Source organism: Amphiura filiformis, chromosome 17 (genome assembly GCF_039555335.1).
Source record: "Amphiura filiformis chromosome 17, Afil_fr2py, whole genome shotgun sequence".
NCBI classification, from domain to species: Eukaryota; Metazoa; Echinodermata; class Ophiuroidea; order Amphilepidida; family Amphiuridae; genus Amphiura; species Amphiura filiformis.
This window is the reverse complement of record NC_092644.1, coordinates 21,438,232-21,465,971: the sequence shown is the minus strand read 5'-3', so window position 1 is coordinate 21,465,971 and position 27,740 is coordinate 21,438,232. Positions and strand designations below refer to the sequence as shown.

Here is a 27,740-nt window from a genome sequence, read left to right as displayed (position 1 = left end):
GTTTGGGTGGGGGAGGTAAAGTCAACTTTTTACATCGAAGCCGATTTTACATTAAACATTTCGTAAAATCCAAACGCCTTGATGTCATTAATTACAACTGTCCACCTAGTAATTTATTTTCCCTGATTTGAGGGCAAAAATAAATTAAATTGCCCACCCAGTAAATTATCCTTATTTACCTCCCTGGTGAATTTTAATGGGAAATGGGTTCCTTGCCCTTTTTTATTTCCTTCCCGATTTCTCTTTCATTTTTTGCTAGGGGGAACTTTCCCCTTTCACCTTTTTTGTCAGAGGGACTCTGCCCGTCTCGCCCCGCTGGCTACGCTTCATCTGCTCCCCACTACCTCTCACGGCACCCCATCAACATCAACAACACCACCAAGAACAACCAACACCATCAAAAACAAACACCACCACTAACACCCCCACAACAACCCCACAACAACCCCACCATCAACATCGATAACAACAACAATATCAATCTAATGGGGAGATTAAAATTATTCAAAATTGATAAAATAATAATTCTACATTCGTTTTTAAGTTTATGTATGTATTTCTTTAATCTTATTTATAGGAAGTCTGTGTTTTCCTTGCAAGATGATAAGCGGTAAGAAATTTAGAAGTACATGTTGGAAACTAGTTCGGGATGTTGAAGAGCCTTGTTAGCACCCCTCTGTAATTTAATGACACCTATTTTTTGAAGTGCTAAGTGCAGTGAAGTGTGTCTGTTACGAGATTTGACATGTTCCAAAAATTAAAAAGCGATTCGAAGTGCGCAATGGTCAATTAGATGGCAACACAATATTTAGACTATTAATGAATATACCGTATTTATTTATAATAATTTACAGGTTTTTGTTTTTGTAATAGTAAGTGAATGCGAAATAAACAAACAAAAAAACACATTTCACCTGTTTATAAAGTTTTAGGAATGTCTTGTTGGAGAGGTAGTTTCCCTGAATTGAATTAGTTGTCGGAAATGGATAATGGAGTTTTATACATCAAACCAAATATTTAAAAAAGTGTTTGTTTTAAATTTGTTTTTTAAATATTTTCATATTTCAGAGCCAAATTAGAATTCATCAAGAAGAAATATCAGTAAGTGTCATTAAAATTAATTTATCGTTTCAATCAGTATTTGCAATTGTTAACACATTATAGAAGCTATGGTATGGTCGTTGGACATTTTGACCCGGAAAAAATTGGTAAAAAGCTGATTTTTGCACCAGACAAGCAGAATACATCATACAACATCATATCCAAAATCCGAAGGAATCCTCCTTGGGGAATTTGTTTTATCCAAGATGGCCGCCAAAATGGCTGCCACAACATATAATTAGCTGTATCTTAGCTTCTAAAGTAGATATGATGATGATTTTAGTGTCTTTGAATAGGTTTAAGAGGTCAGAGAATTCAAATTTGTACAAATCTAACACACTGATGTCTTCAATCACACTGAAATCCAAGATGGCTGCCAAAATGGCCGCCACAACATATAATTAGCTGTATCCTAGCTTCTAGAGCAGATATGATGATGATTTTAGTGTCTTTGAATAGGTTTAAGAGGTCAGAGAATTCAAATTTGTACAAATCTAACACACTGATGTCTTCAATTACACTGAAATCCAAGATGGCCGCCAAAATGGCCACCACCACATATGATTAGATATATCTCCGCTTCTGAAGCAGATATGATGATGATTTTAGTGTCCTTGAATATATTTCAGAGGTCAAAGAATTCAAATTTGTAGGTATCTAAAACACTGAAGTCTTCATTCACACTGGAATCCAAGATGGCCGCCAAAATGGCCGCCACCACCACATGTTATGTTTAGGTATATTTTGGCTTATGAAGCAGATATGATAATGATTTTAGTGTCTTTGAATATGTTTTAGGTGACGCAGAAGTCAATTTTGTATTTATCTAAAGTACTAAGTCAAGTCTTCACTCACACTGTAAACCAAGATGATCCTCAATATGGCTAAAATCAAACATGCTTAACTGTATATCTCAGCTTCTGAAACCAATATAATGATGATTTTAATCTTTGAATAGGCTTTTAAGAAAATGTAGGTTTTAGGGGTTGCAGATTTCAATGTTGCAATTACTTAAAACACAGAAGTAAGTGCTCAGTAACAATAGAATCCAAAACAGCTGCCACCACATGATTTTCTATATCTCAGTTTCTGAAGCAAAAGTAGCTATCTTCGACTTCATCAGCGTTTTGGCAATTTTCTCCTCTGCAATCTCCACAAGCTGTGACACATTTAAATCCCTTTTTGCTACAGGAACATCCGTTATTTCCACAAGGACTCCTGGAGGATAGTTTACATTTGTATCATACAAACTTAAGCATCCGTAAGGACCGGTGCTAGTACGGTGTCAGAGAGTTTCCAACCCCATTGATTTTGATCCAAGTTATTGTTTGTGAGCTTTCTCCAAAGTATGACCTGCAAAAGAACACTCAGACTGTGAAAATACGCTGCTCTTTTTAACTAGGTGGAAGCTTTTGTGGATCAAGTGATGCTTTATTTGATGATACCATCGCCATGAATTAAGCGAACCGCAGACCGTTTAAAGAATCTTCTTCTCTGCCGCCACATAAGACAACAAATAATCTGATGCTATTTGTACCAATCTGTTCTAATGTCACCTCAGGATCGCTCATCTAGGATGATATCTGCTGCAATTCTTCTTATCTTCTGCAACAAACTTGTCTTTCCATGTCCAAATGTTGCAGAAGTGGAGTCACAACCACTCCATGCATGGATAAACAGGACCTGAGATGGAGTGTCAATACTTCACCAACGTTGTTAATAAGGTCTTGAACTTTCCAACCCACCGATATCAGCTATATTCTGGTCCCCAGTGGCACTTCTCTTCCTTGTCTTGAACATTGAAGGAGTCTTGAAGGATACATTCCACTATCAATGTGTCAGCATCTCCGGTATATTGTGCACCATCCATCGACTCAGCAGCGAGATAAACTGGCATTTGTTCTTATCATATTCAGCTCACAGAATCTATGAAGGTTCTCATCATGACCAGCAGACCTTCGAATGAGAAGAACCACAGTCAGTTTATCTCGCTGCTGAGTCGATACTTGGAAACCAATGGTCAGATCGTGCACAATCGTACTGGAGATCCTGACACTTTGATAGTGGAATGTACCCTTCAATTTGCAAGACAAGGAAGAGAAGTACCTGTACATGTAGTAGCAGATGACACAGATATACTTGTCCTTTTGATGTACCACTGAGACCAGACTATGGCTGATATCTTATCTACATCCATTCAGAGAAGAAAGGGTTGGTGGTTTGGAAACCCGGGTTTGGAAAGTTCAAGACCTCCTGTTTATCCATGCATGGAGTGGTTGCGACTCAACTTCTGCAACATTTTGGACATGGAAAGACAAGTTTGTTGAAGAAGATAAAAGAATTGCAGCAGATATCATCCTAGATGAGCGATCCTGAGGCGACATTAGAACAGATTGGTACAGCTGGCATCAGATTATTTGTTGTCTTATATGGTGGCCGAGAAGAAGAATCTTTAAACGGTCTACGGTTCGCTTAATCCATGGCGATGGTATCATCAAATAAAGCATCATTTGATCCACAGCTATCTACAAAAGCTTTCACCTACTGAAAGAGCAGCGTATTTTCAGTCTTTTACAGGTCATACTTTGGAGAAAGCTAACAAACAATGACTTGAATCCAATTTAAAGCAATGGGGCTGGATATCTGCACATAGCTTGCTTAAGCTTGTACGATACAATTGTAAACTTTCCTCCAGGAATTCTTGTGTAAATAACGGATGATCCTGTTGCAAAAATGGACTTAAATGTGTCACAGCTTGTGAAGATTACACAGGAGAACATTGCCAAAACGCTGAGGCGATTATACCTGTAGATGAGATCGAAGACAGCTACTTTTGCTTCAGAAGCTGAGATATATATTCACATGACCCTTAAAACCTACATTCTCTTAAAAACCTATTCAAAGATTAAAATCACCATTATATTGGCTTCAGAAGCTGAGATATTTAGCTAATCATGTTTGATTTGAGCAATATTGAGGGCCATGTTGGATTGCAGTGTCAGTAAAGACATATACTTATGAAGATAAATACAAAATTGACTCCTAAAACCTATTCAAAGACACTAAAATCATTATCATATCTGCTTCATAAGCCAAAATATACCTAAACATAACACGTGGCGGTGGCGGCCATTTTGGCGGCCATCTTGGATTCCAGTGTGAATGAACACTTCAGTGTTTTAGATACGTACAAATTTGAATTCTTTGACTTCTGAAATATATTCAAGGACACTCAAATCATCATATCTGCTTCAGAAGCAGAGATATATCTAATCATAAGTGGTGGTGGCCATTTTGGCGGCCATCTTGGATTTCTTTCAGGGTAATTGAAGACATTAGTGTGTTAGATTTATACAAATTTGAATTCTCTGACCTCTTACACCTATTCAAAGACACTAAAATCATCATTATATCTGATTTAGAAGCTAAGATACAACTAATTATATGTTGTGGCTGCCATTTTGGCGGCCATCTTGGATTTCAGTGTGATTGAAGACATCAGTGTGTTAGATTTGCACAAATTTGAATTCTCTGACCTCTTAAACCTATTCAAAGACACTAAAATCATCATCATATCTGCTTTAGAAGCTAAGATACAGCTAATTATATGTTGTGGCGCCCATTTTGGCGGCCATCTTGGATAAAACAAATTCCCCAAATAGGATTTTTTCGGATTTTGGATATGATGTTCTATGATATATTCTGCTTGTCTGGTGCAAAAATCAGCTTTTTACCAATTTTCGACATCAGTCAATCAATCGATGTCTATTTTGATTGATTGATTGATTGATTGATTGATTGATTGATGTCTATTTTGATTGATTGATTGATTGATTGATTGATTGATTGATTGATTGGTTGATTGATTGATTGATTGATTGACTTACTTATGTTTATACATTTGTTGATATATCAATTGCTTGCTTGCTTGCTTGCTTGCTTGCTTGATTGATTGATTGAAAATTAAAATCCAACAGTTTAAAACGCATTTACTCCTATTCTCATCATTGCTTCTTACAGAGAAGAGCTGGAACAGCTGAATGAGGAACATAGGTAAGCTTAGACAAAATGAAAGATAAAAAACATACTGAAACAGTCAGGATAGGGTATATTTAAAGTAGAAATAATATGAGGAAGTTATTTTAAAATCTGATATTAATTATTTTCTTATACACACACAGAAAAGTCTTTACATATATTAAGTGAAAATAGAACCTCCTTAACTATAATGTAAAAAAAATATATACACATCGTCCTACATAAGATTCGTTAAATGATGTCAAATACCATTTTTGGGATCATGAATTCAGACCTTTAGGCCCTATAATGGTATCCCAAAATGAGTTATATTTATTGTACCCTGATATCAGGGCTTTTAGGGTGTAAGTTACCTTATCCGGACCTATCTGGACCTATCGCAAACAAAATCAAGATGAAGATATCGACACAATTATTGTTGGCCTGCCGAATTGAGAAGAATGGGCGTTATTCCATCATATATATTTCGAAGGGGCGTTATTCCGAAAATCCAGGTTGTTGTACGTGTTAGGATTAGAGTACGAGTACGAGCTAGGGTGCGAGTTAGGATTAGTGTTAGGGTTATGCTTAATGTTTTGCAAAAACAAAAAACAAAAAATAAACAAACAGAATAACGGCCCCTTGCTCAATTCGGAATAATGCTTCTATTGAATAACGGATGAGGAACCCAATTATCGGGGTCCGTTTCGTAACACTATGTATAGACAAACATACATTTACAATAGTAAGCTATTCCTATTAAGAAAATAATTAATACCATTGTTTTCCCCATGCAGGCTTCATCTTGAACATCTACAGCGAGAATCGAGAGAAAACGAAGGCAGATTAAGGTTAGCGCTCGTATATAGCATTATTTGATAAATAAGAATGCAAAATCCTAACTCGTGAATAGGTTTTATTGAAGAAACTAACTATAGTGCAGTTATACCGCACAGCAAACATGATTCGACCTTTGCAGTACTTAAACCTGGTTAACAGGAAAATACTCCAGCAAAATCAATCGATAAAGTATAGTCTATCATCCCCATTGAATGGTGGACTGCAATTATGCCCAAATATGGCACTTGCCAATCAATAATCACCCACTTGAAATCCACTGACTCGCTGCACTGACCAAAGTTATGGACAGATATGGGAGCTGTTTTTGCTTTTATCTGTCATTTACATATCAGGGAGGTACGAACATTTGCAGATGCCCCATATACTCAGTTTTTAGCCTACATGTAATGTATACATTATTCTTGATTGACAGCAAGTACAAAAATATCCGTCAAGTGGTTTAGCCCGGGGGTTTAGCTTTAATACCCTTCGGAAGAGAGCGGTCTACAAGTGAGTGATAGTCACTAAAAGTTGCATTCGATTTACACAGGGAATTTTGCAGCCCTACTTACTGAAACGCCAAAGTGCGAATATTTCCAAATATCTAAAGTAGCTAAAAATTTAGGACATGTTACAAAACTATATTTCCTAGAATTTCAGAGAGTACAAACAATATTGGCCGGTTATTTTTCACACAGTGACGTTAACTAGGAAATGCCCTCTACCTCTAATATACACTGTTTGTTGAGATCACACCTCAATGGTGAGACACTGTGTATTGTGTATAGGAAAATGAACAGTAACTTCAGTATGCCAATTACTGTCTTACTATTTTTTACCGCGTATTATACTTATCGGTCTGAAATGTTGCCTAGACATTATACTCTAAGACAGAATTAATAAAGACTAGTTTGCGTCTGACGTCACTGTCAATCAAACTATCCACGACCCTTGTTTAGTTAGCAGTGCGTAAAAGGAAGGTTGGTTCATTAATTTGTGCTTTCATCGGAAAAAAGGAATCGTAGAAAATGGCGAAAAATTACTGTTCTTTTACCAGGCAAAAAACAACTTTTCTAGGCACTGTTGACATGATGTCTTCAGAAAAGATAGTATCCTATTATTAAATACAGTATAGTAAACATCTCATAAAAAGTAACTAACCCCCCTTAAATAATGACCATTATTCAAAAACGGGTGATATTGCAAATCTAAAGGAAAATTGCAAATATAAAGGAAACGCAAGGAAACAATGGTATGTGGACCTTTGTTCACGAAATGAGACAATGGTCTGCTTTTTGTAACTGCAGTATGATTTGTAGCAATTGATTAAATATTGACGTTACAGCGTACATTTAAATCAATGTAACCCAAGATTTGAAAGTTGCAGTAAATTGTATTGATTTTGCATTCAGTATAATGGAAAGAAATCTGTGTAATGATATCTGAGTGTTTCTGTATTGTATGTAAGTGCAACTTTCAAATCTGGACCTCACTACATTAAATCGACCGGTGTTTTATTGTTTTCTTGGCTATTGTATCAAATGAGGTGTCAAAATGCGCAGAAATAAATTCTGCTTCCAGCGCATTTATAGATTTGTAATACAATAGTCCCTTTTATGAATAATGGCCATTATTTAAGGGGGGGGGGTGGTACTTTTTTTTTAGATGTTTATTTTTTAATCACACACAAATCGTGGCCCTCATCAGCCAAATTACAAGTGGTTTACAATATTTAAAAAAACATTAAAAATACAGTATCAATATTAACAAGGAAAACACAGCAACTGCTGTTGATAGAAAATAAAATATTGCACTTATTCAAGACATCATTCAAAAACATTATAAATACACACCATTAAAAGGGTAAAATTGGCACAATATTACCAGATTTAAAAAGGCCTAACTTTTTAGACGGTTTGTATATTTGAAGGTGCAAACTTATAAACACAAGACACTCGTAAACAACCCTTGTCCGAGTGTGATTGACAGATGGCGTCAGCCACAAACTAGTCATTTTAATTCTGTCTTGTCCTTGTATATCAAAGAGATGGGGGTTCTGAGAAGAGTTGTTCAACGTTGGTCCCAATGACTACAAAGGTATCGATGCTGTGAGAGGAGTTGTTTGTATTAGACTGGCCCTTCTGTGTGGAAAACAAAAAGAAAAAGAAAGGTCTGTCCGCCCGTAGAACAGTTTTGGGTATTTTTCGTCGCCTTACCAACAAGAAACAAGAACATATAAGGCAAACTGTAAACGATAAGCAATTACATAAGTTCCACTTAACCACAATAATGAATTGTATTTATTTATTTATTTCTGTACATCTGTCCGTTTTCAGAGAAGAAATAAGACAGTTAAAAGAACAGAATGAAGACCTCGTCTTTGAACACAAGTATGTATCGTGTAACATATATATTACGTAATTCCCCTTTTCGGTAAATCCCATGATTCCTTGCGGTTAGACCCGAGATGTCGTTATTTGACGACACGTCGGTCGATGCGCACATCGTTTAGCAAACATCGTTACTGCGAATATTTGTAAGTCAGCGTGAGGTAAAGTGACGACACATCGGGTCTAACCGCATGAAATTATGGGATTTACCTAAAAGGTCAATTATTATGTATTCCACCTTATTTCTAGATTAATATTAAAGAATGCTTTAGCTCGTAGCAGAACCTTTAAGTTATTTTTTTTTAAAGATTAATGTCATCTCTTCATCGTAAAATGTTTAGCCATTTTATTTTTAAGAATAGTCCAGCATTTTTATGGCAATTCCTTCTTTGTTTGTTTCTTTTCTTTTGCAATGTATAGGAGACAGTTAGCTCAGTTGGAGCTGACACATGACGAGGAAGTACGGAGATTAAAGTAAGAATTAAAATCTCACATTTTAATCTCAGCCGCTTAGCTATTATATGTGTGGGGTTGTATTGTGGGTGTGTGTGACGGCAGCGTGGGGGTGTATAAGCCGTGGGTGGGATGCGGGTATTGTTATGAGTCGCAACGACCAAAAGCCAAAAACACCTTTTACCCATCAGAATGCCCAATAAAACACATTATTAATTTGTATAAGTTATCAAAACTGTTTATTTCCAGGTATGCATGGACAATGCGTATACACAATAAATCACAAAAATCACAGATTTCACTACAACATAGTACAATATTACCAGGTTGTTGTTCTTGATAAAAGTTCTGTTGTACTTCAATATTCCGGACGACTGATGTATATCCTGTTTCAAACTTGCCCAGCAAAGTCCACTGTTGACTTGAACATTTCCTATGCGTACAAAATCCTTACACAGATGACAATTTCCAAAACTTTGTTCCTTTTTCACTGACATATACGTCTTTTTATAGACCAGACTTCAGCAAGTCGAAGGAATGAAAGATGCGCTCTTTTGGCGTACTCTTAAAATCCCTTTCGTTGTGGCTGGAATATAATTGAAGACCAAATTAAAAAGGTTAGTTTGCGTATGACGTCCTGTCAACCAGACCAAAAATGCTATACTGCGCATGTCAGCAACCAATCAGGCCGCCCTTTTGCCCTGACGTGGGACGCAAACTATTCTTTTTAATTCGATCTTCAATTATAGTAGCTCTATCTATAATTACTTAATAGCTACGCAAAACAATTGACTGGTTTTCAAATGCTCTAATTTGAGGACACGTATATAGCTGTAATCTGATATACTTGGAACACTCTCATAAATCTGCCACGACAATCTCTTGCTTCTCTCTCTTATACAAACTAGTAAAACTGGAAAGTACCAGCTCTATTAAATATTTCATCATTGTACCCGAGCTACACCTGTTTTGGAGTTTTATTGATAGATTGTGTGATTTGCTATTGACGTTTAATTGTATTAATTTTAGGCCTACAGTTTTAGACATCTATGGTTTGAAAGTGTTTTAAACTTTTAAGCACTTCTTGCTGATTAATATGTTTACCAATATTTATTCATTAAAGATTACACATAGAATATGTTACCAGTGGAAGTGAGAAGGCCATATCCAGTCACCAGTAAGTATCATCGATGCATCCTATTTTAAACTATCTCTATAATAAACTAACATAAAAGTAATTAATGGCAATTCCCTTTATATCGGAATTCGATCAAAATTATTTCATTGAAATGTACAAACTGCATAAAGTACATTTAACTGATGTATTTATTTCACGCATTATATTTTTCATATTTATTTCAATATTTGATGATAAAATAATATATTTGAGGTGGATGGAGAGGAATATATGATGCCTAAAAATCTCAACTCAAATGCATAAAAAGGTGATTTTTTTCTCCAAAAATTACTCATGAGATTAAACTGAAAGAATGTAATTGATTTTATTTCAGAAATGAAGTCGGTATTATCCAAAAGGAACACTCAAAGCGAGAGGATGAATTAAGGTATGTAAATGTAGCATATAGTTATAATATTCGTCGCAAATCCTCAATACATGCATCGCTTATTTATAATGTTCTGTATAACACTGTTTTGGCGAATAGTATTTTTACAATGCCTAATAATTGCACTTCTTCATCTAGGATTTTTAGTCCTTACGATATCAATTTTTAGAATTTGTTTATACTTATTTGGAAACAAGAATTGTATAAACTCTAAAGGATATGAGGCGACCCGGGCAGAAGATTTGCAAACCAATGTTTCAATATTGCTATTGCTTTATATAAATTAAAAGCATAGCAATATTTAATATCATGCATTTCAAGCTATCTTCTGAAGACAGCAGCATAAGAAATTTCTTTAAAGTTAGCTGTATCTTCGAAAGGTAGGAACACGAAGATATCAACATTGCAGTACATAATAAGTTTTCTGCTGAAGACTTTGTAATCTATCATCTGAAGTAGTATAAAGCAAAACATTTATTTGTTTTTTATTTATTTATTTATTTATTTATTTATTTATTTATTTATTTATTTATTTATTTATTTATTTATTTATTTATTTGTTTATTTATCTATTTATTTATATTCATTTTTTGTATAGACGTGATATATCAACTTTAAGAGAACGACTGGGAAAGGCAAAACAAGAACAAGAAGAAGCAGAATCGCTCCTCAAGTAAGATATTAAAACAGTGCATATGTAAAGAAACAATATACTCCAAAGTAATAAATTTCTATTATGGCCTAGCTTTTGTTGTTCACTTCCAGTTATGTGTGTTGCTAAAGTTAATTTGCTCTTTATTCAATACATGGTTTGACCTGGTCAATTGTAACAGCAAGATTTATTTGGTTGCATTAATCTCTATAAACCCTCCTGAACAACATACTTATCAAAAAAGAGGATGCGAAAAAGGAAGGAGAAATGTTTCTAATTTACATGAGACCCAAATGGAGGCTCTATGCAGAGGTAACATTTCAAGGTTGATCAAATCTGGTTTAAAACCTACCAATGTATTGCTCTTATCATACGGATTCAGAAAAAGTAACGTTTGATTTTTCATTTTGACAATCCCCGACTTACAGTTCTTATTATAGTCCAGGAGCAAGATCCCACAGGGGGCCTAAATAAGGACTTGGTTCATCCCCCACTACATACAAGGTTTGACACCATAGGTAGTTAGTATGGACCCTCTAGATCACTGCTATGTAGGTAGTGGACTCAAATTGTGGTATCACTTTTTTTTTACAGGTCATTTTATGTATGGACGTATAATCGCATAAATTCACCAAAAATAGGACAAAATTAAGGGGTAGGGGAAATATAAACTCCAAGAACTCAACTTTTATTCATAATAATGAATTTATTTTGGTATGAATATGTAGCTAATTGATTGTTCTAACTGCCTAGTATTATTTGAAAGCAAACCTGGGTTTCATTTGATCTTGATTTGAAGTGGCCAGTCCATACACTAGTGAAAAATCAGATTTTTCACAATAATGCGTAGGGTGGGTGTTTTTGTGACATTGGCTTCAAATTTTACTATTGTGCCAATTTCTATTTTCAAAATTAATTAAGTTTCCATTTTTTAATTTTGTTTTTAATATCAAGCATATCTAGGCAAACTTTGATGTTCTGGTTCAAATATTTATGTATGTGCATGTTTGCTTGCATGTTGGTTTGTGTTGTGTGGGTTTGGGGGGGGGGGGTGTGTGTGTGGGTAAGTGGGGGGGGGTGGGGGCGGGGTGTGTATAGGGTTCAGTGTTGGGGTGTTTTACATGTCTTAATATGTCACTCGGCTGAACTATAGAAGTTCTATTAACAAAATTTGTTTGGTAAGTTGCCATTCATGTAATATTTTGAATATTTATATGTGTGGGTGAGATCAACCGCTGTTTGTCAGGAAAATAGACTGAAAATGTAAAAAAATAGTTGCTTTTCCACATGTAGCAGTGTGTGTAACAATATTAAGGGGTAGGGGAAATATAAACCATCATAACTTAACTTCAACTCATGATAATGAATTCATTTTGGAATTAATATGTAGCTAATTGATTGTTCAAACGTGTTAGTATTATTTTAAAGCAAAGCAAACATTAATTGTCAGGTAGATAGCCATAAAATGTGAGAAAAGGTTACTTTTCTATGTATAACCATGTCAAATATGGCATTATTAAGGGTAAAAAAATAAAAACCACCATAACTCAACCTTTACTCATAATAATGAATTCATTTTGGTATCAACATGTAGCTAATTGATTGCTCTAACTTTCCAGTATTATTTTAACAGAAAAAACCATAAGATAGACATAAAATATGATAAAAATGTTAATTTTCCCATGTGTAACAGCGTAAAATTTGACAATATTAAAGGTTAGGGGACGTACAAACCAACGTAACTCGACATTCATTATAATTCATTCATTTTGGCATTAATATATAGCTATTTGGTTGTTGTAATCTTTTAAAGCAAAATAACCATTAATTGTTAGCTGGAAAGACATACAATGTTAAAAAATGTCAATTTTTCATGTGTAGTACAGGGTGTCCCAGAATGATCTATACCGGGAAAGATGGAATTTTTTAGGTATAAAGGGCATGTTAAATGGTCATATTGTTTTACATTTTAAGTTTTACATATATTTAGCTTTCTCAGATTTTTTTCGATTTTTAAAATTGGACGTTTCTAGTAGAAGTTATAGATTGTGTAAAAATGGTGAATTCTAAGTTTTGACAACGCAACCTATTTTGAAAATCTGTAACATTACTAACCGTTCAGCACAAAGTTATTTGGAAAAAGTTATGCAGGTATTTTAGCCCTGTTCATATTTCCACTAAATAGCCGATATCTATCTATTATTTATGACGTTACGAAGCAATCATTATATGGAATTAAGGATTTGCGGCCTAATCCCATTCTCTCTTTGGCGGTAGTTTTAGTTATTGTGGTGTGAGGTCCATGTCATTTGAAATGCTTGCAGAGGTCGAACTGGTTGTGGTACAGAAAAGATGGCTCCTCAATTTATTGTACAGCAGCGTGGATTTCTTTCAAAAACTTACTGGCAAACCGGCAGCTATGTTGAGACGCAAAGAAGATTCATTAGACGATTTCCGCGAGCACGCATTCCAGTCAAAGGAGTGAGAGTGTATAACGTAAAGAAGTTTGACGAGCACAGAACTGTCAGGAATCGAAGCTTCAGAGTGAAGCTTCAGGTCGTAAGACTGTAAGAACTAGAGCGAACATTGCAGCTGTCCGGCAAGCTTTAAGGCGCAACCCCAACAGTAGTTGTCGTCGAAATGCTGTGCCAAACATCCCACGTTCTTTATTTAATCGTATCGTGCCATTTTCACGGGTATGCGAGTCGTTTGCGCTGAAAATGAAAAGCAGGGTTTTTCATCGATTTTACATTATTGCATGCCACGCCAAAACAAGTAAAGGTAGCGTGCTGAAATTAACAGAATAAGTAGGAGACATGTCCAGCATTATAATGCAGGTATCAAAAATAGATACACTGCCCGTCTTCTATTTTTAGTTATTTTTGCAAACACGGTACAAATTATTCTGGGACACCCTGTACCATAAAATATGACAATATTAAGGTGTAGGGGACATTCAAATCACCAAAACTCAAGTTTTACTGATGAAAATGAATTCATTTTGGTATCAATATGTAGCTATTTGATAGTTCTAACTTTCTAGTATTATTTTAAAAGCAATTAAGCCATTAGTTGCCCGGTAGATAGACATAAAATGTATGAAAATGTTAATATTCAATGTCTAACAGCGTAAAATATGACAATATTAAGGGTAAGGGACATACAAATCACCAAAACACAGGTTTCACTGACGAAAATGAATTCCATGTTGGTATCAATATGTAGCTATTTGATTGTTCTCATTTTCAGGTATTATTTTAAAAGCAATTAAACCATTAGTTGTCAGGTAGTTAAACATACAATATGAGAAAAATGTTGATATTCCATGTCTAACAGCGTAAAATATGACAATATTGAGGGGTAGGGGACATACGAATCACCGAAACTCAAGTTTTACTGATGAAAATGAATTCATTTTGGTATCAATATGTAGCTATTTGATAGTTCTAACTTTCTAGTATTATTTTAAAAGCAATTAAGTCATTAGTTGTCTGGTAGATAGACATAAAATGTATGAAAATGTTAATATTCAATATCTAACAGCGTAAAATATGACAATATTAAGGGGTAAGGGGACATACAAATCACCAAAACACAAGTTCCACTGATGAAAATGAATTCCATTTTGGTATCAATATGTAGCTATTTGATTGTTCTCATTTTCTGGCATTATTTTAAAAGCAATTAAACCATTAGTTGTCAGGTAGTTAAACATACAATATGAGAAAAATGTTGATATTTCATGTCTAACAGCGTAAAATATGACAATATTAAGGGGTAGGGGACATACAAATCACCAAAACTCAAGTTTTACTGATGAAAATGAATTCATTTTGGTATCAATATGTAGCTATTTGATAGTTCTAACTTTCTAGTATTTTAAAAGCAATTAAGCCAATAGTTGCCCGGTAGATAGACATAAAATGTATGAAAATGTTAATATTCAATGTCTAACAGCGTAAAATATGACAATATTAAGGGGTAAGGGGACATACAAATCACCAAAACACAAGTTTCACTGATGAAAATGAATTCCATTTTGGTATCAATATGTAGCTATTTGATTGTGCTCATTTTCTGGCATTATTTTAAAAGCAATTAAACCATTAGTTGTCAGGTAGTTAAACATACAATATGAGAAAAATGTTGATATTTCATGTCTAACAGCGTAAAATATGACAATATTAAGGGTAGGGGACATACAAATCACCAAAACTCAAGTTTTACTGATGAAAATGAATTCATTTTGGTATCAATATGTAGCTATTTGATAGTTCTAACCTTCTAGTATTATTTTAAAAGCAATTAAGCCATTAGTTGTCCGGTAGATAGACATAAAATGTATGAAAATGTTAATATTCAATGTCTAACAGCGTAAAATATGACAATATTAAGGGGTAAGGGGACATACAAATCACCCAAACTCAAGTTTTACTGATGAAAATGAATTCATTTTGGTATCAATATGTAGCTATTTGATAGTTCTAACCTTCTAGTATTATTTTAAAAGCAATTAAGCCATTAGTTGTCCGGTAGATAGACATAAAATGTATGAAAATGTTAATATTCAATGTCTAACAGCGTAAAATATGACAATATTAAGGGGTAAGGGGACATACAAATCACCCAAACTCAAGTTTTACTGATGAAAATGAATTCATTTTGGTATCAATATGTAGCTATTTGATAGTTCTAACTTTTTAGTATTATTTTAAAAGCAATTAAGCCAATAGTTGCCCGGTAGATAGACATAAAATGCATGAAAATGTTAATATTCCATGTCTAACAGCGTAAAATATGACAATATTAAGGGGTAGGGGACATACAAATCACCAAAACTCAAGTTTTACTGATGAAAATGAATTCATTTTGGTATCAATATGTAGCTATTTGATAGTTCTAACTTTCTAGTATTATTTTAAAAGCAATTAAGTCATTAGTTGTCTGGTAGATAGACATAAAATGTATGAAAATGTTAATATTCAATGTCTAACAGCGTAAAATATGACAATATTAAGGCGTAAGGGGACATACAAATCACCCAAACTCAAGTTTTACTGATGAAAATGAATTCATTTTGGTATCAATATGTAGCTATTTGATAGTTCTAACTTTTTAGTATTATTTTAAAAGCAATTAAGCCAATAGTTGCCCGGTAGATAGACATAAAATGCATGAAAATGTTAATATTCCATGTCTAACAGCGTAAAATATGACAATATTAAGGGGCAGGGGACATACAAATCACCAAAACTCAAGTTTTACTGATGAAAATGAATTCATTTTGGTATCAATATGTAGCTATTTGATAGTTCTAACTTTCTAGTATTATTTTAAAAGCAATTAAGTCATTAGTTGTCTGGTAGATAGACATAAAATGTATGAAAATGTTAATATTCAATGTCTAATAGCGTAAAATATATACGACAATATCAAGGGGTAAGGGGACATACAAATCACCAAAACACAAGTTTCACTGACAAAAATGAATTCCATTTTGGTATCAATATGTAGCTATTTGATTGTTCTCATTTTCTGGCATTATTTTAAAAGCAATTAAACCATTAGTTGTCAGGTAGTTAAACATACAATATGAGAAAAATGTTGATATTTCATGTCTAACAGCGTAAAATATGACAATATTAAGGGGTAGGGGACATACAAATCACCAAAACTCAAGTTTTACTGATGAAAATGAATTCCATTTTGGTATCAATATGTAGCTATTTGATTGCTCTCATTTTCTGGCATTATTTTAAAAGCAATTAAGTTTCCCACGAGGGGTTGAAGGTCATAATGGGGCCATTACTAAAAATTATCCTATCATGTTGTAATGTTGTAATCTCAAATTGTTCCTCTCATCGCTAAGAATTTTTAAAAAGACAATTGTCATAGTTAGTTCAGGGGTTATAAAGTCGAATATATCAAAAATATCATAAATAAAGGTCATATTTTAAAAATGGTCCAATTGCACCAATTAACGTAAGAAACCTCAATCGTATACTACATTCAAATTTTGGTGCAACGATTTGTATTCCCGTGTTCCCCTTCACAGCTAATGCAGCCAAAGTTGAGTTATGGTAATATTTCCCCTAACCTTAATATTACCATATTTGACACTGTTACATATGGAAGTTTTTTCTCACATTTCCTTTGTATCTACATTTATAACAACTAATGATACTAGAATGTTAGATGAATTCATTATCACGAGTAAAAGTTGAGTTATGGGAGTTTATATTTCCCCTACCCCTTGATATTGTCATATTTAGGGACCGTTCACAAACACTTGTAAGGGGGGGGCTGCTGCAAAAAGGGGGGTCTGAAAAATGTTGGCCCTCCTAAGGGGGGGGCCTGAAAAATGACCAAAAATTTTCCTGGAAAAATTGAGTTTATATGATTTTCTATGGGTTGACCCATAATTTTCATGTCAAAAAGGGGGCCCTAAAATTTTTGAGGTCTGTAAAGGGGGCCCCTCCCCCTTACAAGCGTTTGGTGAACGGTCCCTTCTGACAGTTTCTGTGTATCTACCTGACAACTAATGATCGCTTTGTTTATAGAAAGTTAGAACAGCCAATCAGATACATTTTGATACCATGAATTCATTTTCATGAGTAAAAGTTGAGTTATGGCAGTTATAAATTTCCCTACCCCTTAATATTGTCATTTTACGCTGTTAGACATAGAAAATTTACCTTTTCCAAACAGTTTCTGTATATCTGCCTGACAAATAATGGTCGCTTTGCTTTATAATAATACTAGAAAGTTAGAACAGCCAATTAGATACATTTTGATACCAAGATGAATTCATTCTCATGAGTAAATGTTGAGTTATGGCAGTTTATATGTCCTCTACCCCTTAATATTGTCACATTTAAGCTGTTAGACATAGAATATTTACCTTTTCCTCACAGTTACTGTGTATCTATCTGACAACTAATGATCGCTTTGCTTTGAAATAATACTGGAAAGTTAGAACAATCACTTAAATACATTTTGATACCAAGATGAATTCATTTCATGAGTAAAAGTTGAGTTGTGGCAGTTTATATTTCCCCTACCCCTTAATATTGTCATATTTATTTATGCTGTTAGACATAGAATAGTTACCTTTTCCTCACAGATACTGTGTATCTACCTGACAAATAATGGTCGCTTCGCTTTAAAATAATACTAGAAAGTTAGAACAATCACTTAGATACATTTTGATACCAAGATGAATTCATTTTCATGAGTAAAAGTTGAGTTATGGCAGTTACAAATTTCCCCTACCCCTTAATATTGTCATTTTACGCTGTTAAACATAGAAAATTTACCTTTTCCTCACAGTTTCTGTATATCTGCCTGACAAATGATGGTCGCTTTGCTTTAAAATAATACTAGAAAGCTAGACCAATAAGATGAATTCAATTTCATGCGTAAAAGTTGAGTTATGACAGTTTACATTTCCCCTACCCCGTAATATTGTCATCTTCACGCTGTTAGACATAGAAAAGTTACCTTTTCCTCAAAGTTTCTGTATATCTGTCTGACAACTAATGGTTACTTTGCTTTAAAATTATACTAGAAAGTTAGAACAATCACTTTGATACATTTTGATACCAAGATGAATTCATTTTCATGAGTAAAAGTTGAGTTATGGCAGTTTATATTTCCCCTACCCCTTAATATTGTCATATTTACGCTGTTAGACATAGAAAACGTACCCTTTTCTCACAGTTTCTGTGTATCTACCTGACAACTAATGGTCGATTTGCTTTAAAATAATACTAAAAAGTTAGAACAATCAATTAGATATACATATTGAATTGAATTGAATAGAATTAATACCAAGATGAAGTCAATATCCTGAGTAAAATATTGAGTTCTGATGATTTATTTTCCCCTACCCCTTAATACTTTTCTATGTTATGCTGATATACGAGGGAAATCAACATCAGTTTTGTTGGGTTTTTTTGGTTTTTTAAACATTTTTTGTCTTTTTCCCAGTGGTTACTCACGTCCTACACATAAATATTCAAAATATTACATCAATGGAAACTTAACGGATTTTGTAAATGGAAGTTGGTGCAGTGTAGTGACATATTCATGTACACACACATATTCATCCCCTCACCCCCACACATACCATATATGTACACCCAGCATCCCACACACACCTCGTCCCACAGACACCCCAACGAACTCATACATATTATAATGATTGGAACTGTTACAATAATGTTTCCCTTGATATGCTTAACATTAAAAACAAAATAAAACATTAAAATTTAAATTAAAAAATTAAAAATGGAAACTGAATCAATTTTGAAAATATAAAGTGGTATAGTTGTGAGATTTGAGGCCAATGTCAAACTTTACACATATGGTTTTAAAAAATCAGATTACCACTCATTTATGGACTATATACTTCCAAATATGCTCAAATGAAACCTGTTTTTGTTTAAAAATAATATTCGAAAGTTAGGAAAATCATTTAGCTACATATTGATACCAAAATGAATTCAAAATCACTAGTAAAAGTTGAGTTCTTGGAGTTTATATCTCCCCTACCCCTTAATTTTGTCCTATTTTTTGTGATTTTATGCGATTATACGTCCATACATAAAATGACCTGAAAAAAAAAAGTGATACCACAATTTGAGTCCACTACCTACCTAGCAGTGATCTAGAGGGTCCATACTTACTACCTATGGTGTCAAACCTTGTATGTAGTGGGGGATGAACGAAGTCATTTTTTTGAGGTTGCTGCTCCTGTACTATTATAGTTATTGGTCAAATGTAAAACCTTGGGCTCTACATGTGTCAAAAATTGTTTTGATTTTGATCAAAATGCTTAAATTGTTTCACTCAACAAAATATTATTTATTATTATATGGCAGTACAATTATTTAGAAGCCCAAAATTTTAACCTGGGACCTTCTTGTACTAGGTTATACATCGAAGATCAAACTATACCTTGTCTGCACATTGGTATGAGTTAAACCGGAATTAACTAATTTTGACATTTTACCATGTTTACCTCTGCATTATCGGCCATTTTAGTTTTTATTTAAATTGACAATTCTTTTGTCTACTTTTTTGATATGTTGGTCAGGACGGGTTGTAGAAAAATTTGCAACCAAAAATCTTTCTAATGCATTATGTCCAGTTCAACTCGTTATTTATCCAAGATTAACTGTTTATTTAAAAATGGTTACTCATGGTCAAGCCATAAGCCAAAAATATCAAACAAAGACAATGACGCATTTCGGCTGCTCAGTGCCAGACGTAGGTAAGTGCAATAGCTGCCCTGTGAACATTTGGCAATTTCCCCACAGTATATTATACTCATCTAACACATGGCAGCTATTGCACTTACCCACTTCTGGCACTGAGCAGTCGAATTTCAGAAACATTGCCACATACAATGACATACAAAACGGGATGGGACAAATTTTAGTTCTATAGGAATTGAAATATACCATGCAGTGCATGCCATTTGTTGACCAAATGTATCTGTTTTAAAATCATTATAAATCTTTCCAGATAATACATTATACTTATTGAAACCATGTCCCAGTAAATACGAAAATAATGGAATAGTATGACTGATAATTCAATAATGTCGCCTTTATATATTTGATGAAAATAACTCGATAACATGATGTAGTTTTATTGCTTAAAAAGATCAAAACTCAACCCTACATTAAATGCAAACATTGTACCATAACTTTTTCAGGAGTGAAATATTTGGAATCAAGACCGCAAAGAAAGAAGTCGAAGCAAGACATCGGTGAGTAGCAAGAACTTGTAATAAAAAATCTTCATAATAAACCTTAATATTTTTCTCATCCTATCTCCCTCTTTCTCTCTCTCTCTCTCTCTCTCTCTCTCTCTCTCTCTCTCTCCCTTACCTTTTCCCGTCACTCTTTCTGTCTGACTCCATATCCTCCTTTGTTTTTTTCTCTCCCTTCCTGTTGATAGTTAGCGCCAAAAGATTGTGCCAAAACACACATTTCTGATTGTTAACGCTAGCAAATGATGACCTTCCGTATTTTTTGCCATAGTCAAGTAATAGATGAATTATGGAAAGAAAATACAACAATAGCTGAAAGATATCAGAAGCAATTAGACGATGTACAGAAAGAGAAGGAAAGAATCGAGAGGGTGTTTCTAGCGGAAACAGGACAGATGAAAGACGAATGGAAGGAACTCAAAGACGAACTTCAGAAATTCAAGGCAAGAGTCTTATTACAATGTATTTGGTGAAATAAATATAGGTCTATAACAAATGGACTGATCACAAGGAAATTGATCCTTGCCTCCGTTCATGTTGATGATCCAGAGAGCCTTTATAACACAATTATACGTATACTCTACTTTTACAATATAAACCTTTTTATGACGATTTATTGAATATTTTACTTGTGATAAGCATCTGTATAAGTTCGTGTTCATCATGATAACATGTTGCTCAAAAATCGACTATGGCATATACTCTAAACCCAGAATCGCATACACCAGAAGCGAGAACTCTAACCACTGAGATTCATGAAATTTACAAATATATATTTTGTTTGTTTTAATCAACAGGTCACCTATGACTTCAGTTTACCAGATCGACCACAAGTACAGGTACGAAATGTTGCAAATGGTATAACTTTGGTCATAATCTTTTTCGCCAAGATTCTATGGACCTACACGTGATCTAAGTGAATATTTTCATTTTAGACAATGGGATGGGGATTCTTCTTTTTGATCATTTTATTTGATTTACAATATACACATTATGAAATGAAAAAAAAAAAAAAAAAAAAAAAAAAAGGTGCCAAAATAACAGAATAAAATATCATTTGGATTGGATGACTCTTGCAGTCACATATTCACTATACATAGAGAGGTTGCGATGGTGCAAACCTCTTACGCTTAACGCCCGTTCATTCGCCTATTCATTCTTACGTAAGTACCGCGTGATGTTGCACATACTCAACCAACGCGTGTTCAATTAGGGGTTCATGTTAATTGGATTCCAACGCTGCGTGACGCAGCTTGTTTATGCCCTGCGTACTGGGCATAAACGGTATTTATGACCAGCACAAAAGGTCCCAAATCCAATCAGAAACGTCGTTATATCGTGAGTATGTATGAACGGGTGTTCAGGATCTACCAATTGCATAGTCGTTCAATATCCTTGACTGTCGTTATATTGTAAAACGTACACATTTTGTGCATTTTCTGCTTTGTCTGGGGGTTATAAGCCTACGTGCAGAATCTTCAATTAGACAATAAAGGTATTGGTTTTAGCCACTGGAGTGCATCTATCGTCTCATATAACACGGGCGACATCATTAATTTAAGTAAAACAACGAGGCGAAGCCGAGTTGTTTTATGTCAAAAATAATGATGTCGCCCGTGTTATATGAGACGATAGATGCACAACAGCAGCTAAAAACAATACCTTTTTTTCTCATTCTTACACACTTCAATTCAAATAGAAATCTCATAAGTATTGCCAATTTTAATCAAATTAAATCCTACATTTTACAAGAAATTACCCAGGGCTTAAAATCGATCACTCCTGTTGTTGCTTTGCGCCTCCGATTGGTTCAAATAGCGAGTACGCGTATCGCGTTGACGCATACGCGCTGATCCGTGTGATATTGTGTCATATCACACGGGTAAGAGCCAATAAGATTGCAGCCTTGCAGGAACGTTCTCAAGTGTTTAAGAATACTGGCAACACTGAAATCTTTGTGCTGTGAACTGTTAACATTTACGCATGAATGTCAAATGGTGGGTCTACTTTCTATCTATCATGAGTACTTTGGCACGCAAATTTGTTTTGACAAAGATTTTCTTTCATAATCTTCATCGTATGTCTATTTTTTGTTTTTCATTTTCCAGAGCGCATCTTCTGATTTCTCGTCTCTTCAGAGTATCCCTACAAATTATCCATATCCGTTGTCAACTCACAATACCATGCCCACAAATTTCTCTTCATCTCAAAATATACCAAACTCTACAAGTTACCCACCCTATGCTACAGTGAGACCTCATAACCAACGAGACGATACTTCATACCCTCCGAATTCGTCACCCACGGATGTCAACTACTCAACCATCGATTTTATCAACCCATCCAACTTAGACCAGGATGGATATGAGAAACCAATGACACATTTTCCTCAAAAAGGCACTCACTCAACAAATGCTACTCAAGATGATACTCACCATTCTGGGACTCGCCACTCTAGAACTCACCACTCAGAAACTCATCACTCATCAGGAACTGAATCGAGGCTAAGCACCAGTTTTGGTAGTCATACTAGCTGGGCGAGTAGCTTGGATCGAAATAGCTTATTCCAAAACAGAAAAGGTACGATAAAATTGGTTCATCAAACTTCCAAATTTCCATCACCATGTCTCATTTACTCTACCTCTTTGCGGGCATCTTTGTTCTGCATGTCTGTTTCTCTAAGTTATTTGTCAGTTGTAGTGCCACGGGCATGATACCCACAACTTGGGCTGCTCCCCAGCCTCCATACCCCTCCGTAAAAACATCATTGAGATATGAGAAATCGATAAATTTTAGACCAATTTCAGACACCCAACTGTTCCGTAAAAGGCGACCATTGCGCGCCTTCGATACTGAAATTCATCATCTATTCCATCCTTGTCTCCCAATGTCTTTCTAATTATGTGTCTTACATGTCTTATGTCTGTTATCAATAATAACTGTTTTTCTCTATTTCCTAACTGTCTCATTGTCTACTTGTCCCTTTCCCTTTCCCCCTCTCTCTCCCTCACTCTCTCTTTCTGTTCCTCCTCTCGCTCTACGGCCTCTTAGTCGTATCTCATATTTTGACCGTTATAATTTTGTTTTCCTACACGCTGTTTTATCACAGGAAGTTCAAGAAAGCCAAAGAAAGACATTTCAAGAAGAAAAAGCACAAATCTTAGTGACGATTGGTTATGAGGTTTCAAACTATATGATCAAGAATGTTATGGAATTGGACACTGAACCTTTTGCTCAATCCGCTATACATGTAATACAAAATATAAGACTTGCCACTTTTTTCAGGAAGGAGTTTTGACGACTTGACGATGGGAATCCTACATAAAACAATGGTGCTATATTGGTGACTTGAAAGTGTAGAATAAATAAAATTAAGTACAGCGAAGCTTAAGCTTACCTGGTGTGCATGACCAACGTGCCTTTCATATTTTTGTTGAGATATTCTGTGAACAATAGCTCTCAGTTCACACAATACTTGTCTATACTGCCAAAAACCCAGAAATTGGTCCTGGGCATTAGTTAACTGCTAAGCTCCCAAATTTGGTACAATTGTGCAATTTGTGATAAAAGCAAGGGAGTTTCCACACATGAAGGGTGTGGTCCAAAGTTTATTTTAAGATGTGGAGCCATTTAAGATTTCATTGACCCCTAATGATCGTAAGAGGTCACGAAAGGTCACACAGGGGTAAAAATGTGCTGTCTACGACCTATCGTTACAGAGTTATATTACAAAACCTCATTTTTTTGGTAAAAACTTCACATTTCTGGCTGTACAGAGGCAACAAAAATTTCAACTTGCTCCAATTTGGCCAAAATTGGTGGCAAATTGGACGCCAAAATTCAAAATATCTTTAAATATCAGTGGGTCTTTGAAGCTGCTCTAGAGTAAGTCTTTTTTAAAATTAAGATTTGAATTGGAGTCTTCATCTTTGGTTCGAGTTGTATTTTTGCCTGAATGTCTTATTTTGATTTCTCCCACCAGTTTTAAGTACAGGTGATTAAAAAAAGTGAAAAAAACTCTTTAAATATGGGCAACAGCCGCCCTCTGACGCTTTATTTGTGTTGATTGCTGAATGCGTGTTTGGCATTTAAACAGCTTATGAGAGTATAATTATGGTCTATTCCAGCCAAAGCGGGACAAAATTCTCTCTGGGGGCCATTTTAAAAATGTTTTCGTTGCGATTTGGTAGTTCACAGCATCTTGCGAATGGTAGTGAGCTTTGGCAAAAATTGCAAGATCAATTCATAGCGAGTATGTAGAAACATTCAAATATCCCAGCTATACTTTTGTATGTCCTGTGGTTCTTGAGTAATGTTGTAAAGAGGGCTGAAACAACAACACTTTTGTAAAACGTACATAACTCATTAACAACAATAAATCAAGCAAGTTTTCAAAGTATATGATTTGTAGAATGAACTTTTGCAAAAAAGTGTTATTTTTCAATACTAGGCTTATATTGATTTAGATAATGAAAAGTTTTTGACTGCTTCGACCAACAATACCTTCTCTACCCTTAAAGCCTTTAGAAGTCGAAGTCTATAGTGAGCAGTAAATTATGAACGAAATTTGATACGCTACTGAACATCAATTTAAGAACTATAGTTCCAACATTTCCTCATTGACTGCAAAATGACCTGTTCAATGGCAAGGGGATTAAGTTCCCGTATACATGGCTTATTTTTACTGGAGCGAGCAGTGTAGCATACTTCTAGAAGAGTATAGCATGCAGGTGAATATATTTTAAATATATCATGTCATAGGTTGCGCCTGGTAAGAGAGGGGGTAGGGAGGAGGAGAGGGGGGGGGGCATTGGAAGTGGACAGGGAGGTGCAGTGGCCGCTGAGTGGTGGTAGCCAAAGGGGAGGGACAGCTCCCCCTGGGACATATACTTTGTCCTTGTCCTCCTTCTTGACACCCCGCACACCGACATCGTCTGGCTAATAATTACTTGGTACAGCAGAGATACTAAAATAAATACCCGGGATCGATACACGTGAATTTGCTATGCACGAGTTTGATATGAGAAGAAAATCTTTGGATACCGGTGTAGAAAATGATGAATATCTCCCGTAAATGATTTCGTATAAAGAAACCAGATGTGGTTCCTTGCACATGAATATATATTTTGAACAGATATGATAGTCGTTGGCGTGCGCTTTGAGACAGTAGCTTGCGTCTTGAGTCAACAACTGACAATAATTCCGCAATAATTCTGATTTATATGTGCCGAATTATATAGCGCAGTGTATAGGCCAATCGTGAAGGTTGTCTAAAAAATATGACCTATGGCATACCATGCTTGACTGACACACACAGCGAGGTTAGTCACCGAGCTAATCGGGGCTATTGTCAGTAGCCTTAGTCAGATGTCCTTCAGCCTATTATGCGATTGAACTATTAAACAGGTCGATATGTATAATGGCCATGCGTGGCGGTGGATTCAATCTACCATGGCGATTTCTGCCATGAAGATATCAGGGCGATGACACTGTGCCCCGTTGGATGCTGCGCTGACCGCCGTGACATTTTACATGGTAGATTTTTCAATCTACCATGGCGATTTCTGCCATGAAGATATCAGGGCGATGACACTGTGCCCCGTTGGATGCTGCGCTGACCGCCGTGACATTTTACATGGTAGATTTTTCAATCTACCATGGCGATTTCTGCCATGAAGATATCAGGGCGATGACACTGTGCCCCGTTGGATGCTGCGCTGACCGCCGTGACATTTTACATGGTAGATTTTTCAATCTACCATGGCGATTTCTGCCATGAAGATATCAGGGCGATGACACTGTGCCCCGTTGGATGCTGCGCTGACCGCCGTGACATTTTACATGGTAGATTTTTCAATCTACCATGGCGATTTCTGCCATGAAGATATCAGGGCGATGACACTGTGCCCCGTTGGATGCTGCGCTGACCGCCGTGACATTTTACATGGTAGATTTTTCAATCTACCATGGCGATTTCTGCCATGAAGATATCAGGGCGATGACACTGTGCCCCGTTGGATGCTGCGCTGACCGCCGTGACATTTTACATGGTAGATTTTTCAATCTACCATGGCGATTTCTGCCATGAAGATATCAGGGCGATGACACTGTGCCCCTACCTGTGATACTCGGGCTCGGGAGAGCGTCGACATGGGAGAGAGTTCAATCTACCATGGCGATTTCTGCCATGAAGATATCAGGGCGATGACACTGTGCCCCGTTGGATACTGCGCTGACCGCCGTGACATTTTACATTTTTTGCCAATTTAAACAGGTCGATATGTATAATGGCCATGCGTGGCGGTGGATTCAATCTACCATGGCGATTTCTGCCATGAAGATATCAGGGCGATGACACTGTGCCCCGTTGGATGCTGCGCTGACCGCCGTGACATTTTACATGGTAGATTTTCAATCTACCATGGCGATTTCTGCCATGAAGATATCAGGGCGATGACACTGTGCCCCGTTGGATGCTGCGCTGACCGCCGTGACATTTTACATTTTTTGCCATTTTTTTGTTGTTTCCCCTTGAAAGTCCCCCATTTCCTTCTAAAATAACAACTCGGACACAAACTAGTCTTTTAATTCTGTCTTTGATTATAACGATAATCGCATCGGTGTTACATATTTATAAGTACGAGTATATCGCAAAGTGCCTATTTTGATATAAAATTGGATCGGTTGAGCCCATATTTATTGGTCGAGCTATGAGGTTTAAAATATTGGACGAGATATTACAACTCATAGCGAGACCAATAAATATTGTGTTTTGAATCCAATATTTTTACACACTTGGATTCAACAAAACATAATAATGTATAAATCGCTTCAAATTGGTACAATATTATCTATTTTAAAATTAAGAGTGATGTTTACGATTTTTCGTGCATGTACACGCACGCTTATTATCCATTACTCGTTGATGGTCGATAAACGTCCCA

At 35.5% G+C, this 27,740-nt stretch overlaps 1 protein-coding gene across 1 annotated transcript; it reads left to right on the top strand.

Moving 5' to 3' along the window:
• The first annotated feature begins 551 nt into the window (after positions 1-551).
• On the top strand, positions 552-24,775 carry LOC140137056 (uncharacterized). The gene is made up of 14 exons (XM_072158715.1): positions 552-610; positions 1,069-1,101; positions 5,122-5,154; positions 5,916-5,969; positions 8,295-8,348; positions 8,769-8,822; positions 9,925-9,978; positions 10,313-10,366; positions 10,965-11,039; positions 20,740-20,793; positions 21,068-21,239; positions 21,594-21,635; positions 22,905-23,376; positions 23,906-24,775. Exons 1-14 carry the CDS (start codon positions 552-554, stop codon positions 23,974-23,976), a joined length of 1,281 nt encoding a protein of 426 aa, XP_072014816.1. The 3' UTR covers positions 23,977-24,775.
• The last annotated feature ends 2,965 nt before the right edge of the window (positions 24,776-27,740 follow it).

Excerpts from the sequence above, each read along its gene's own strand:
- LOC140137056 (XM_072158715.1), top strand. The coding sequence starts at position 552 with ATGTATTTCTTTAATCTTATTTATAGGAAGTCTGTGTTTTCCTTGCAA. Across the intron at positions 5,970-8,294 it reads GAAAACGAAGGCAGATTAAG|AGAAGAAATAAGACAGTTAA; the intron begins GTTAGCGCTCGT and ends GTCCGTTTTCAG. Across the intron at positions 23,377-23,905 it reads CTTATTCCAAAACAGAAAAG|GAAGTTCAAGAAAGCCAAAG; the intron begins GTACGATAAAAT and ends GTTTTATCACAG.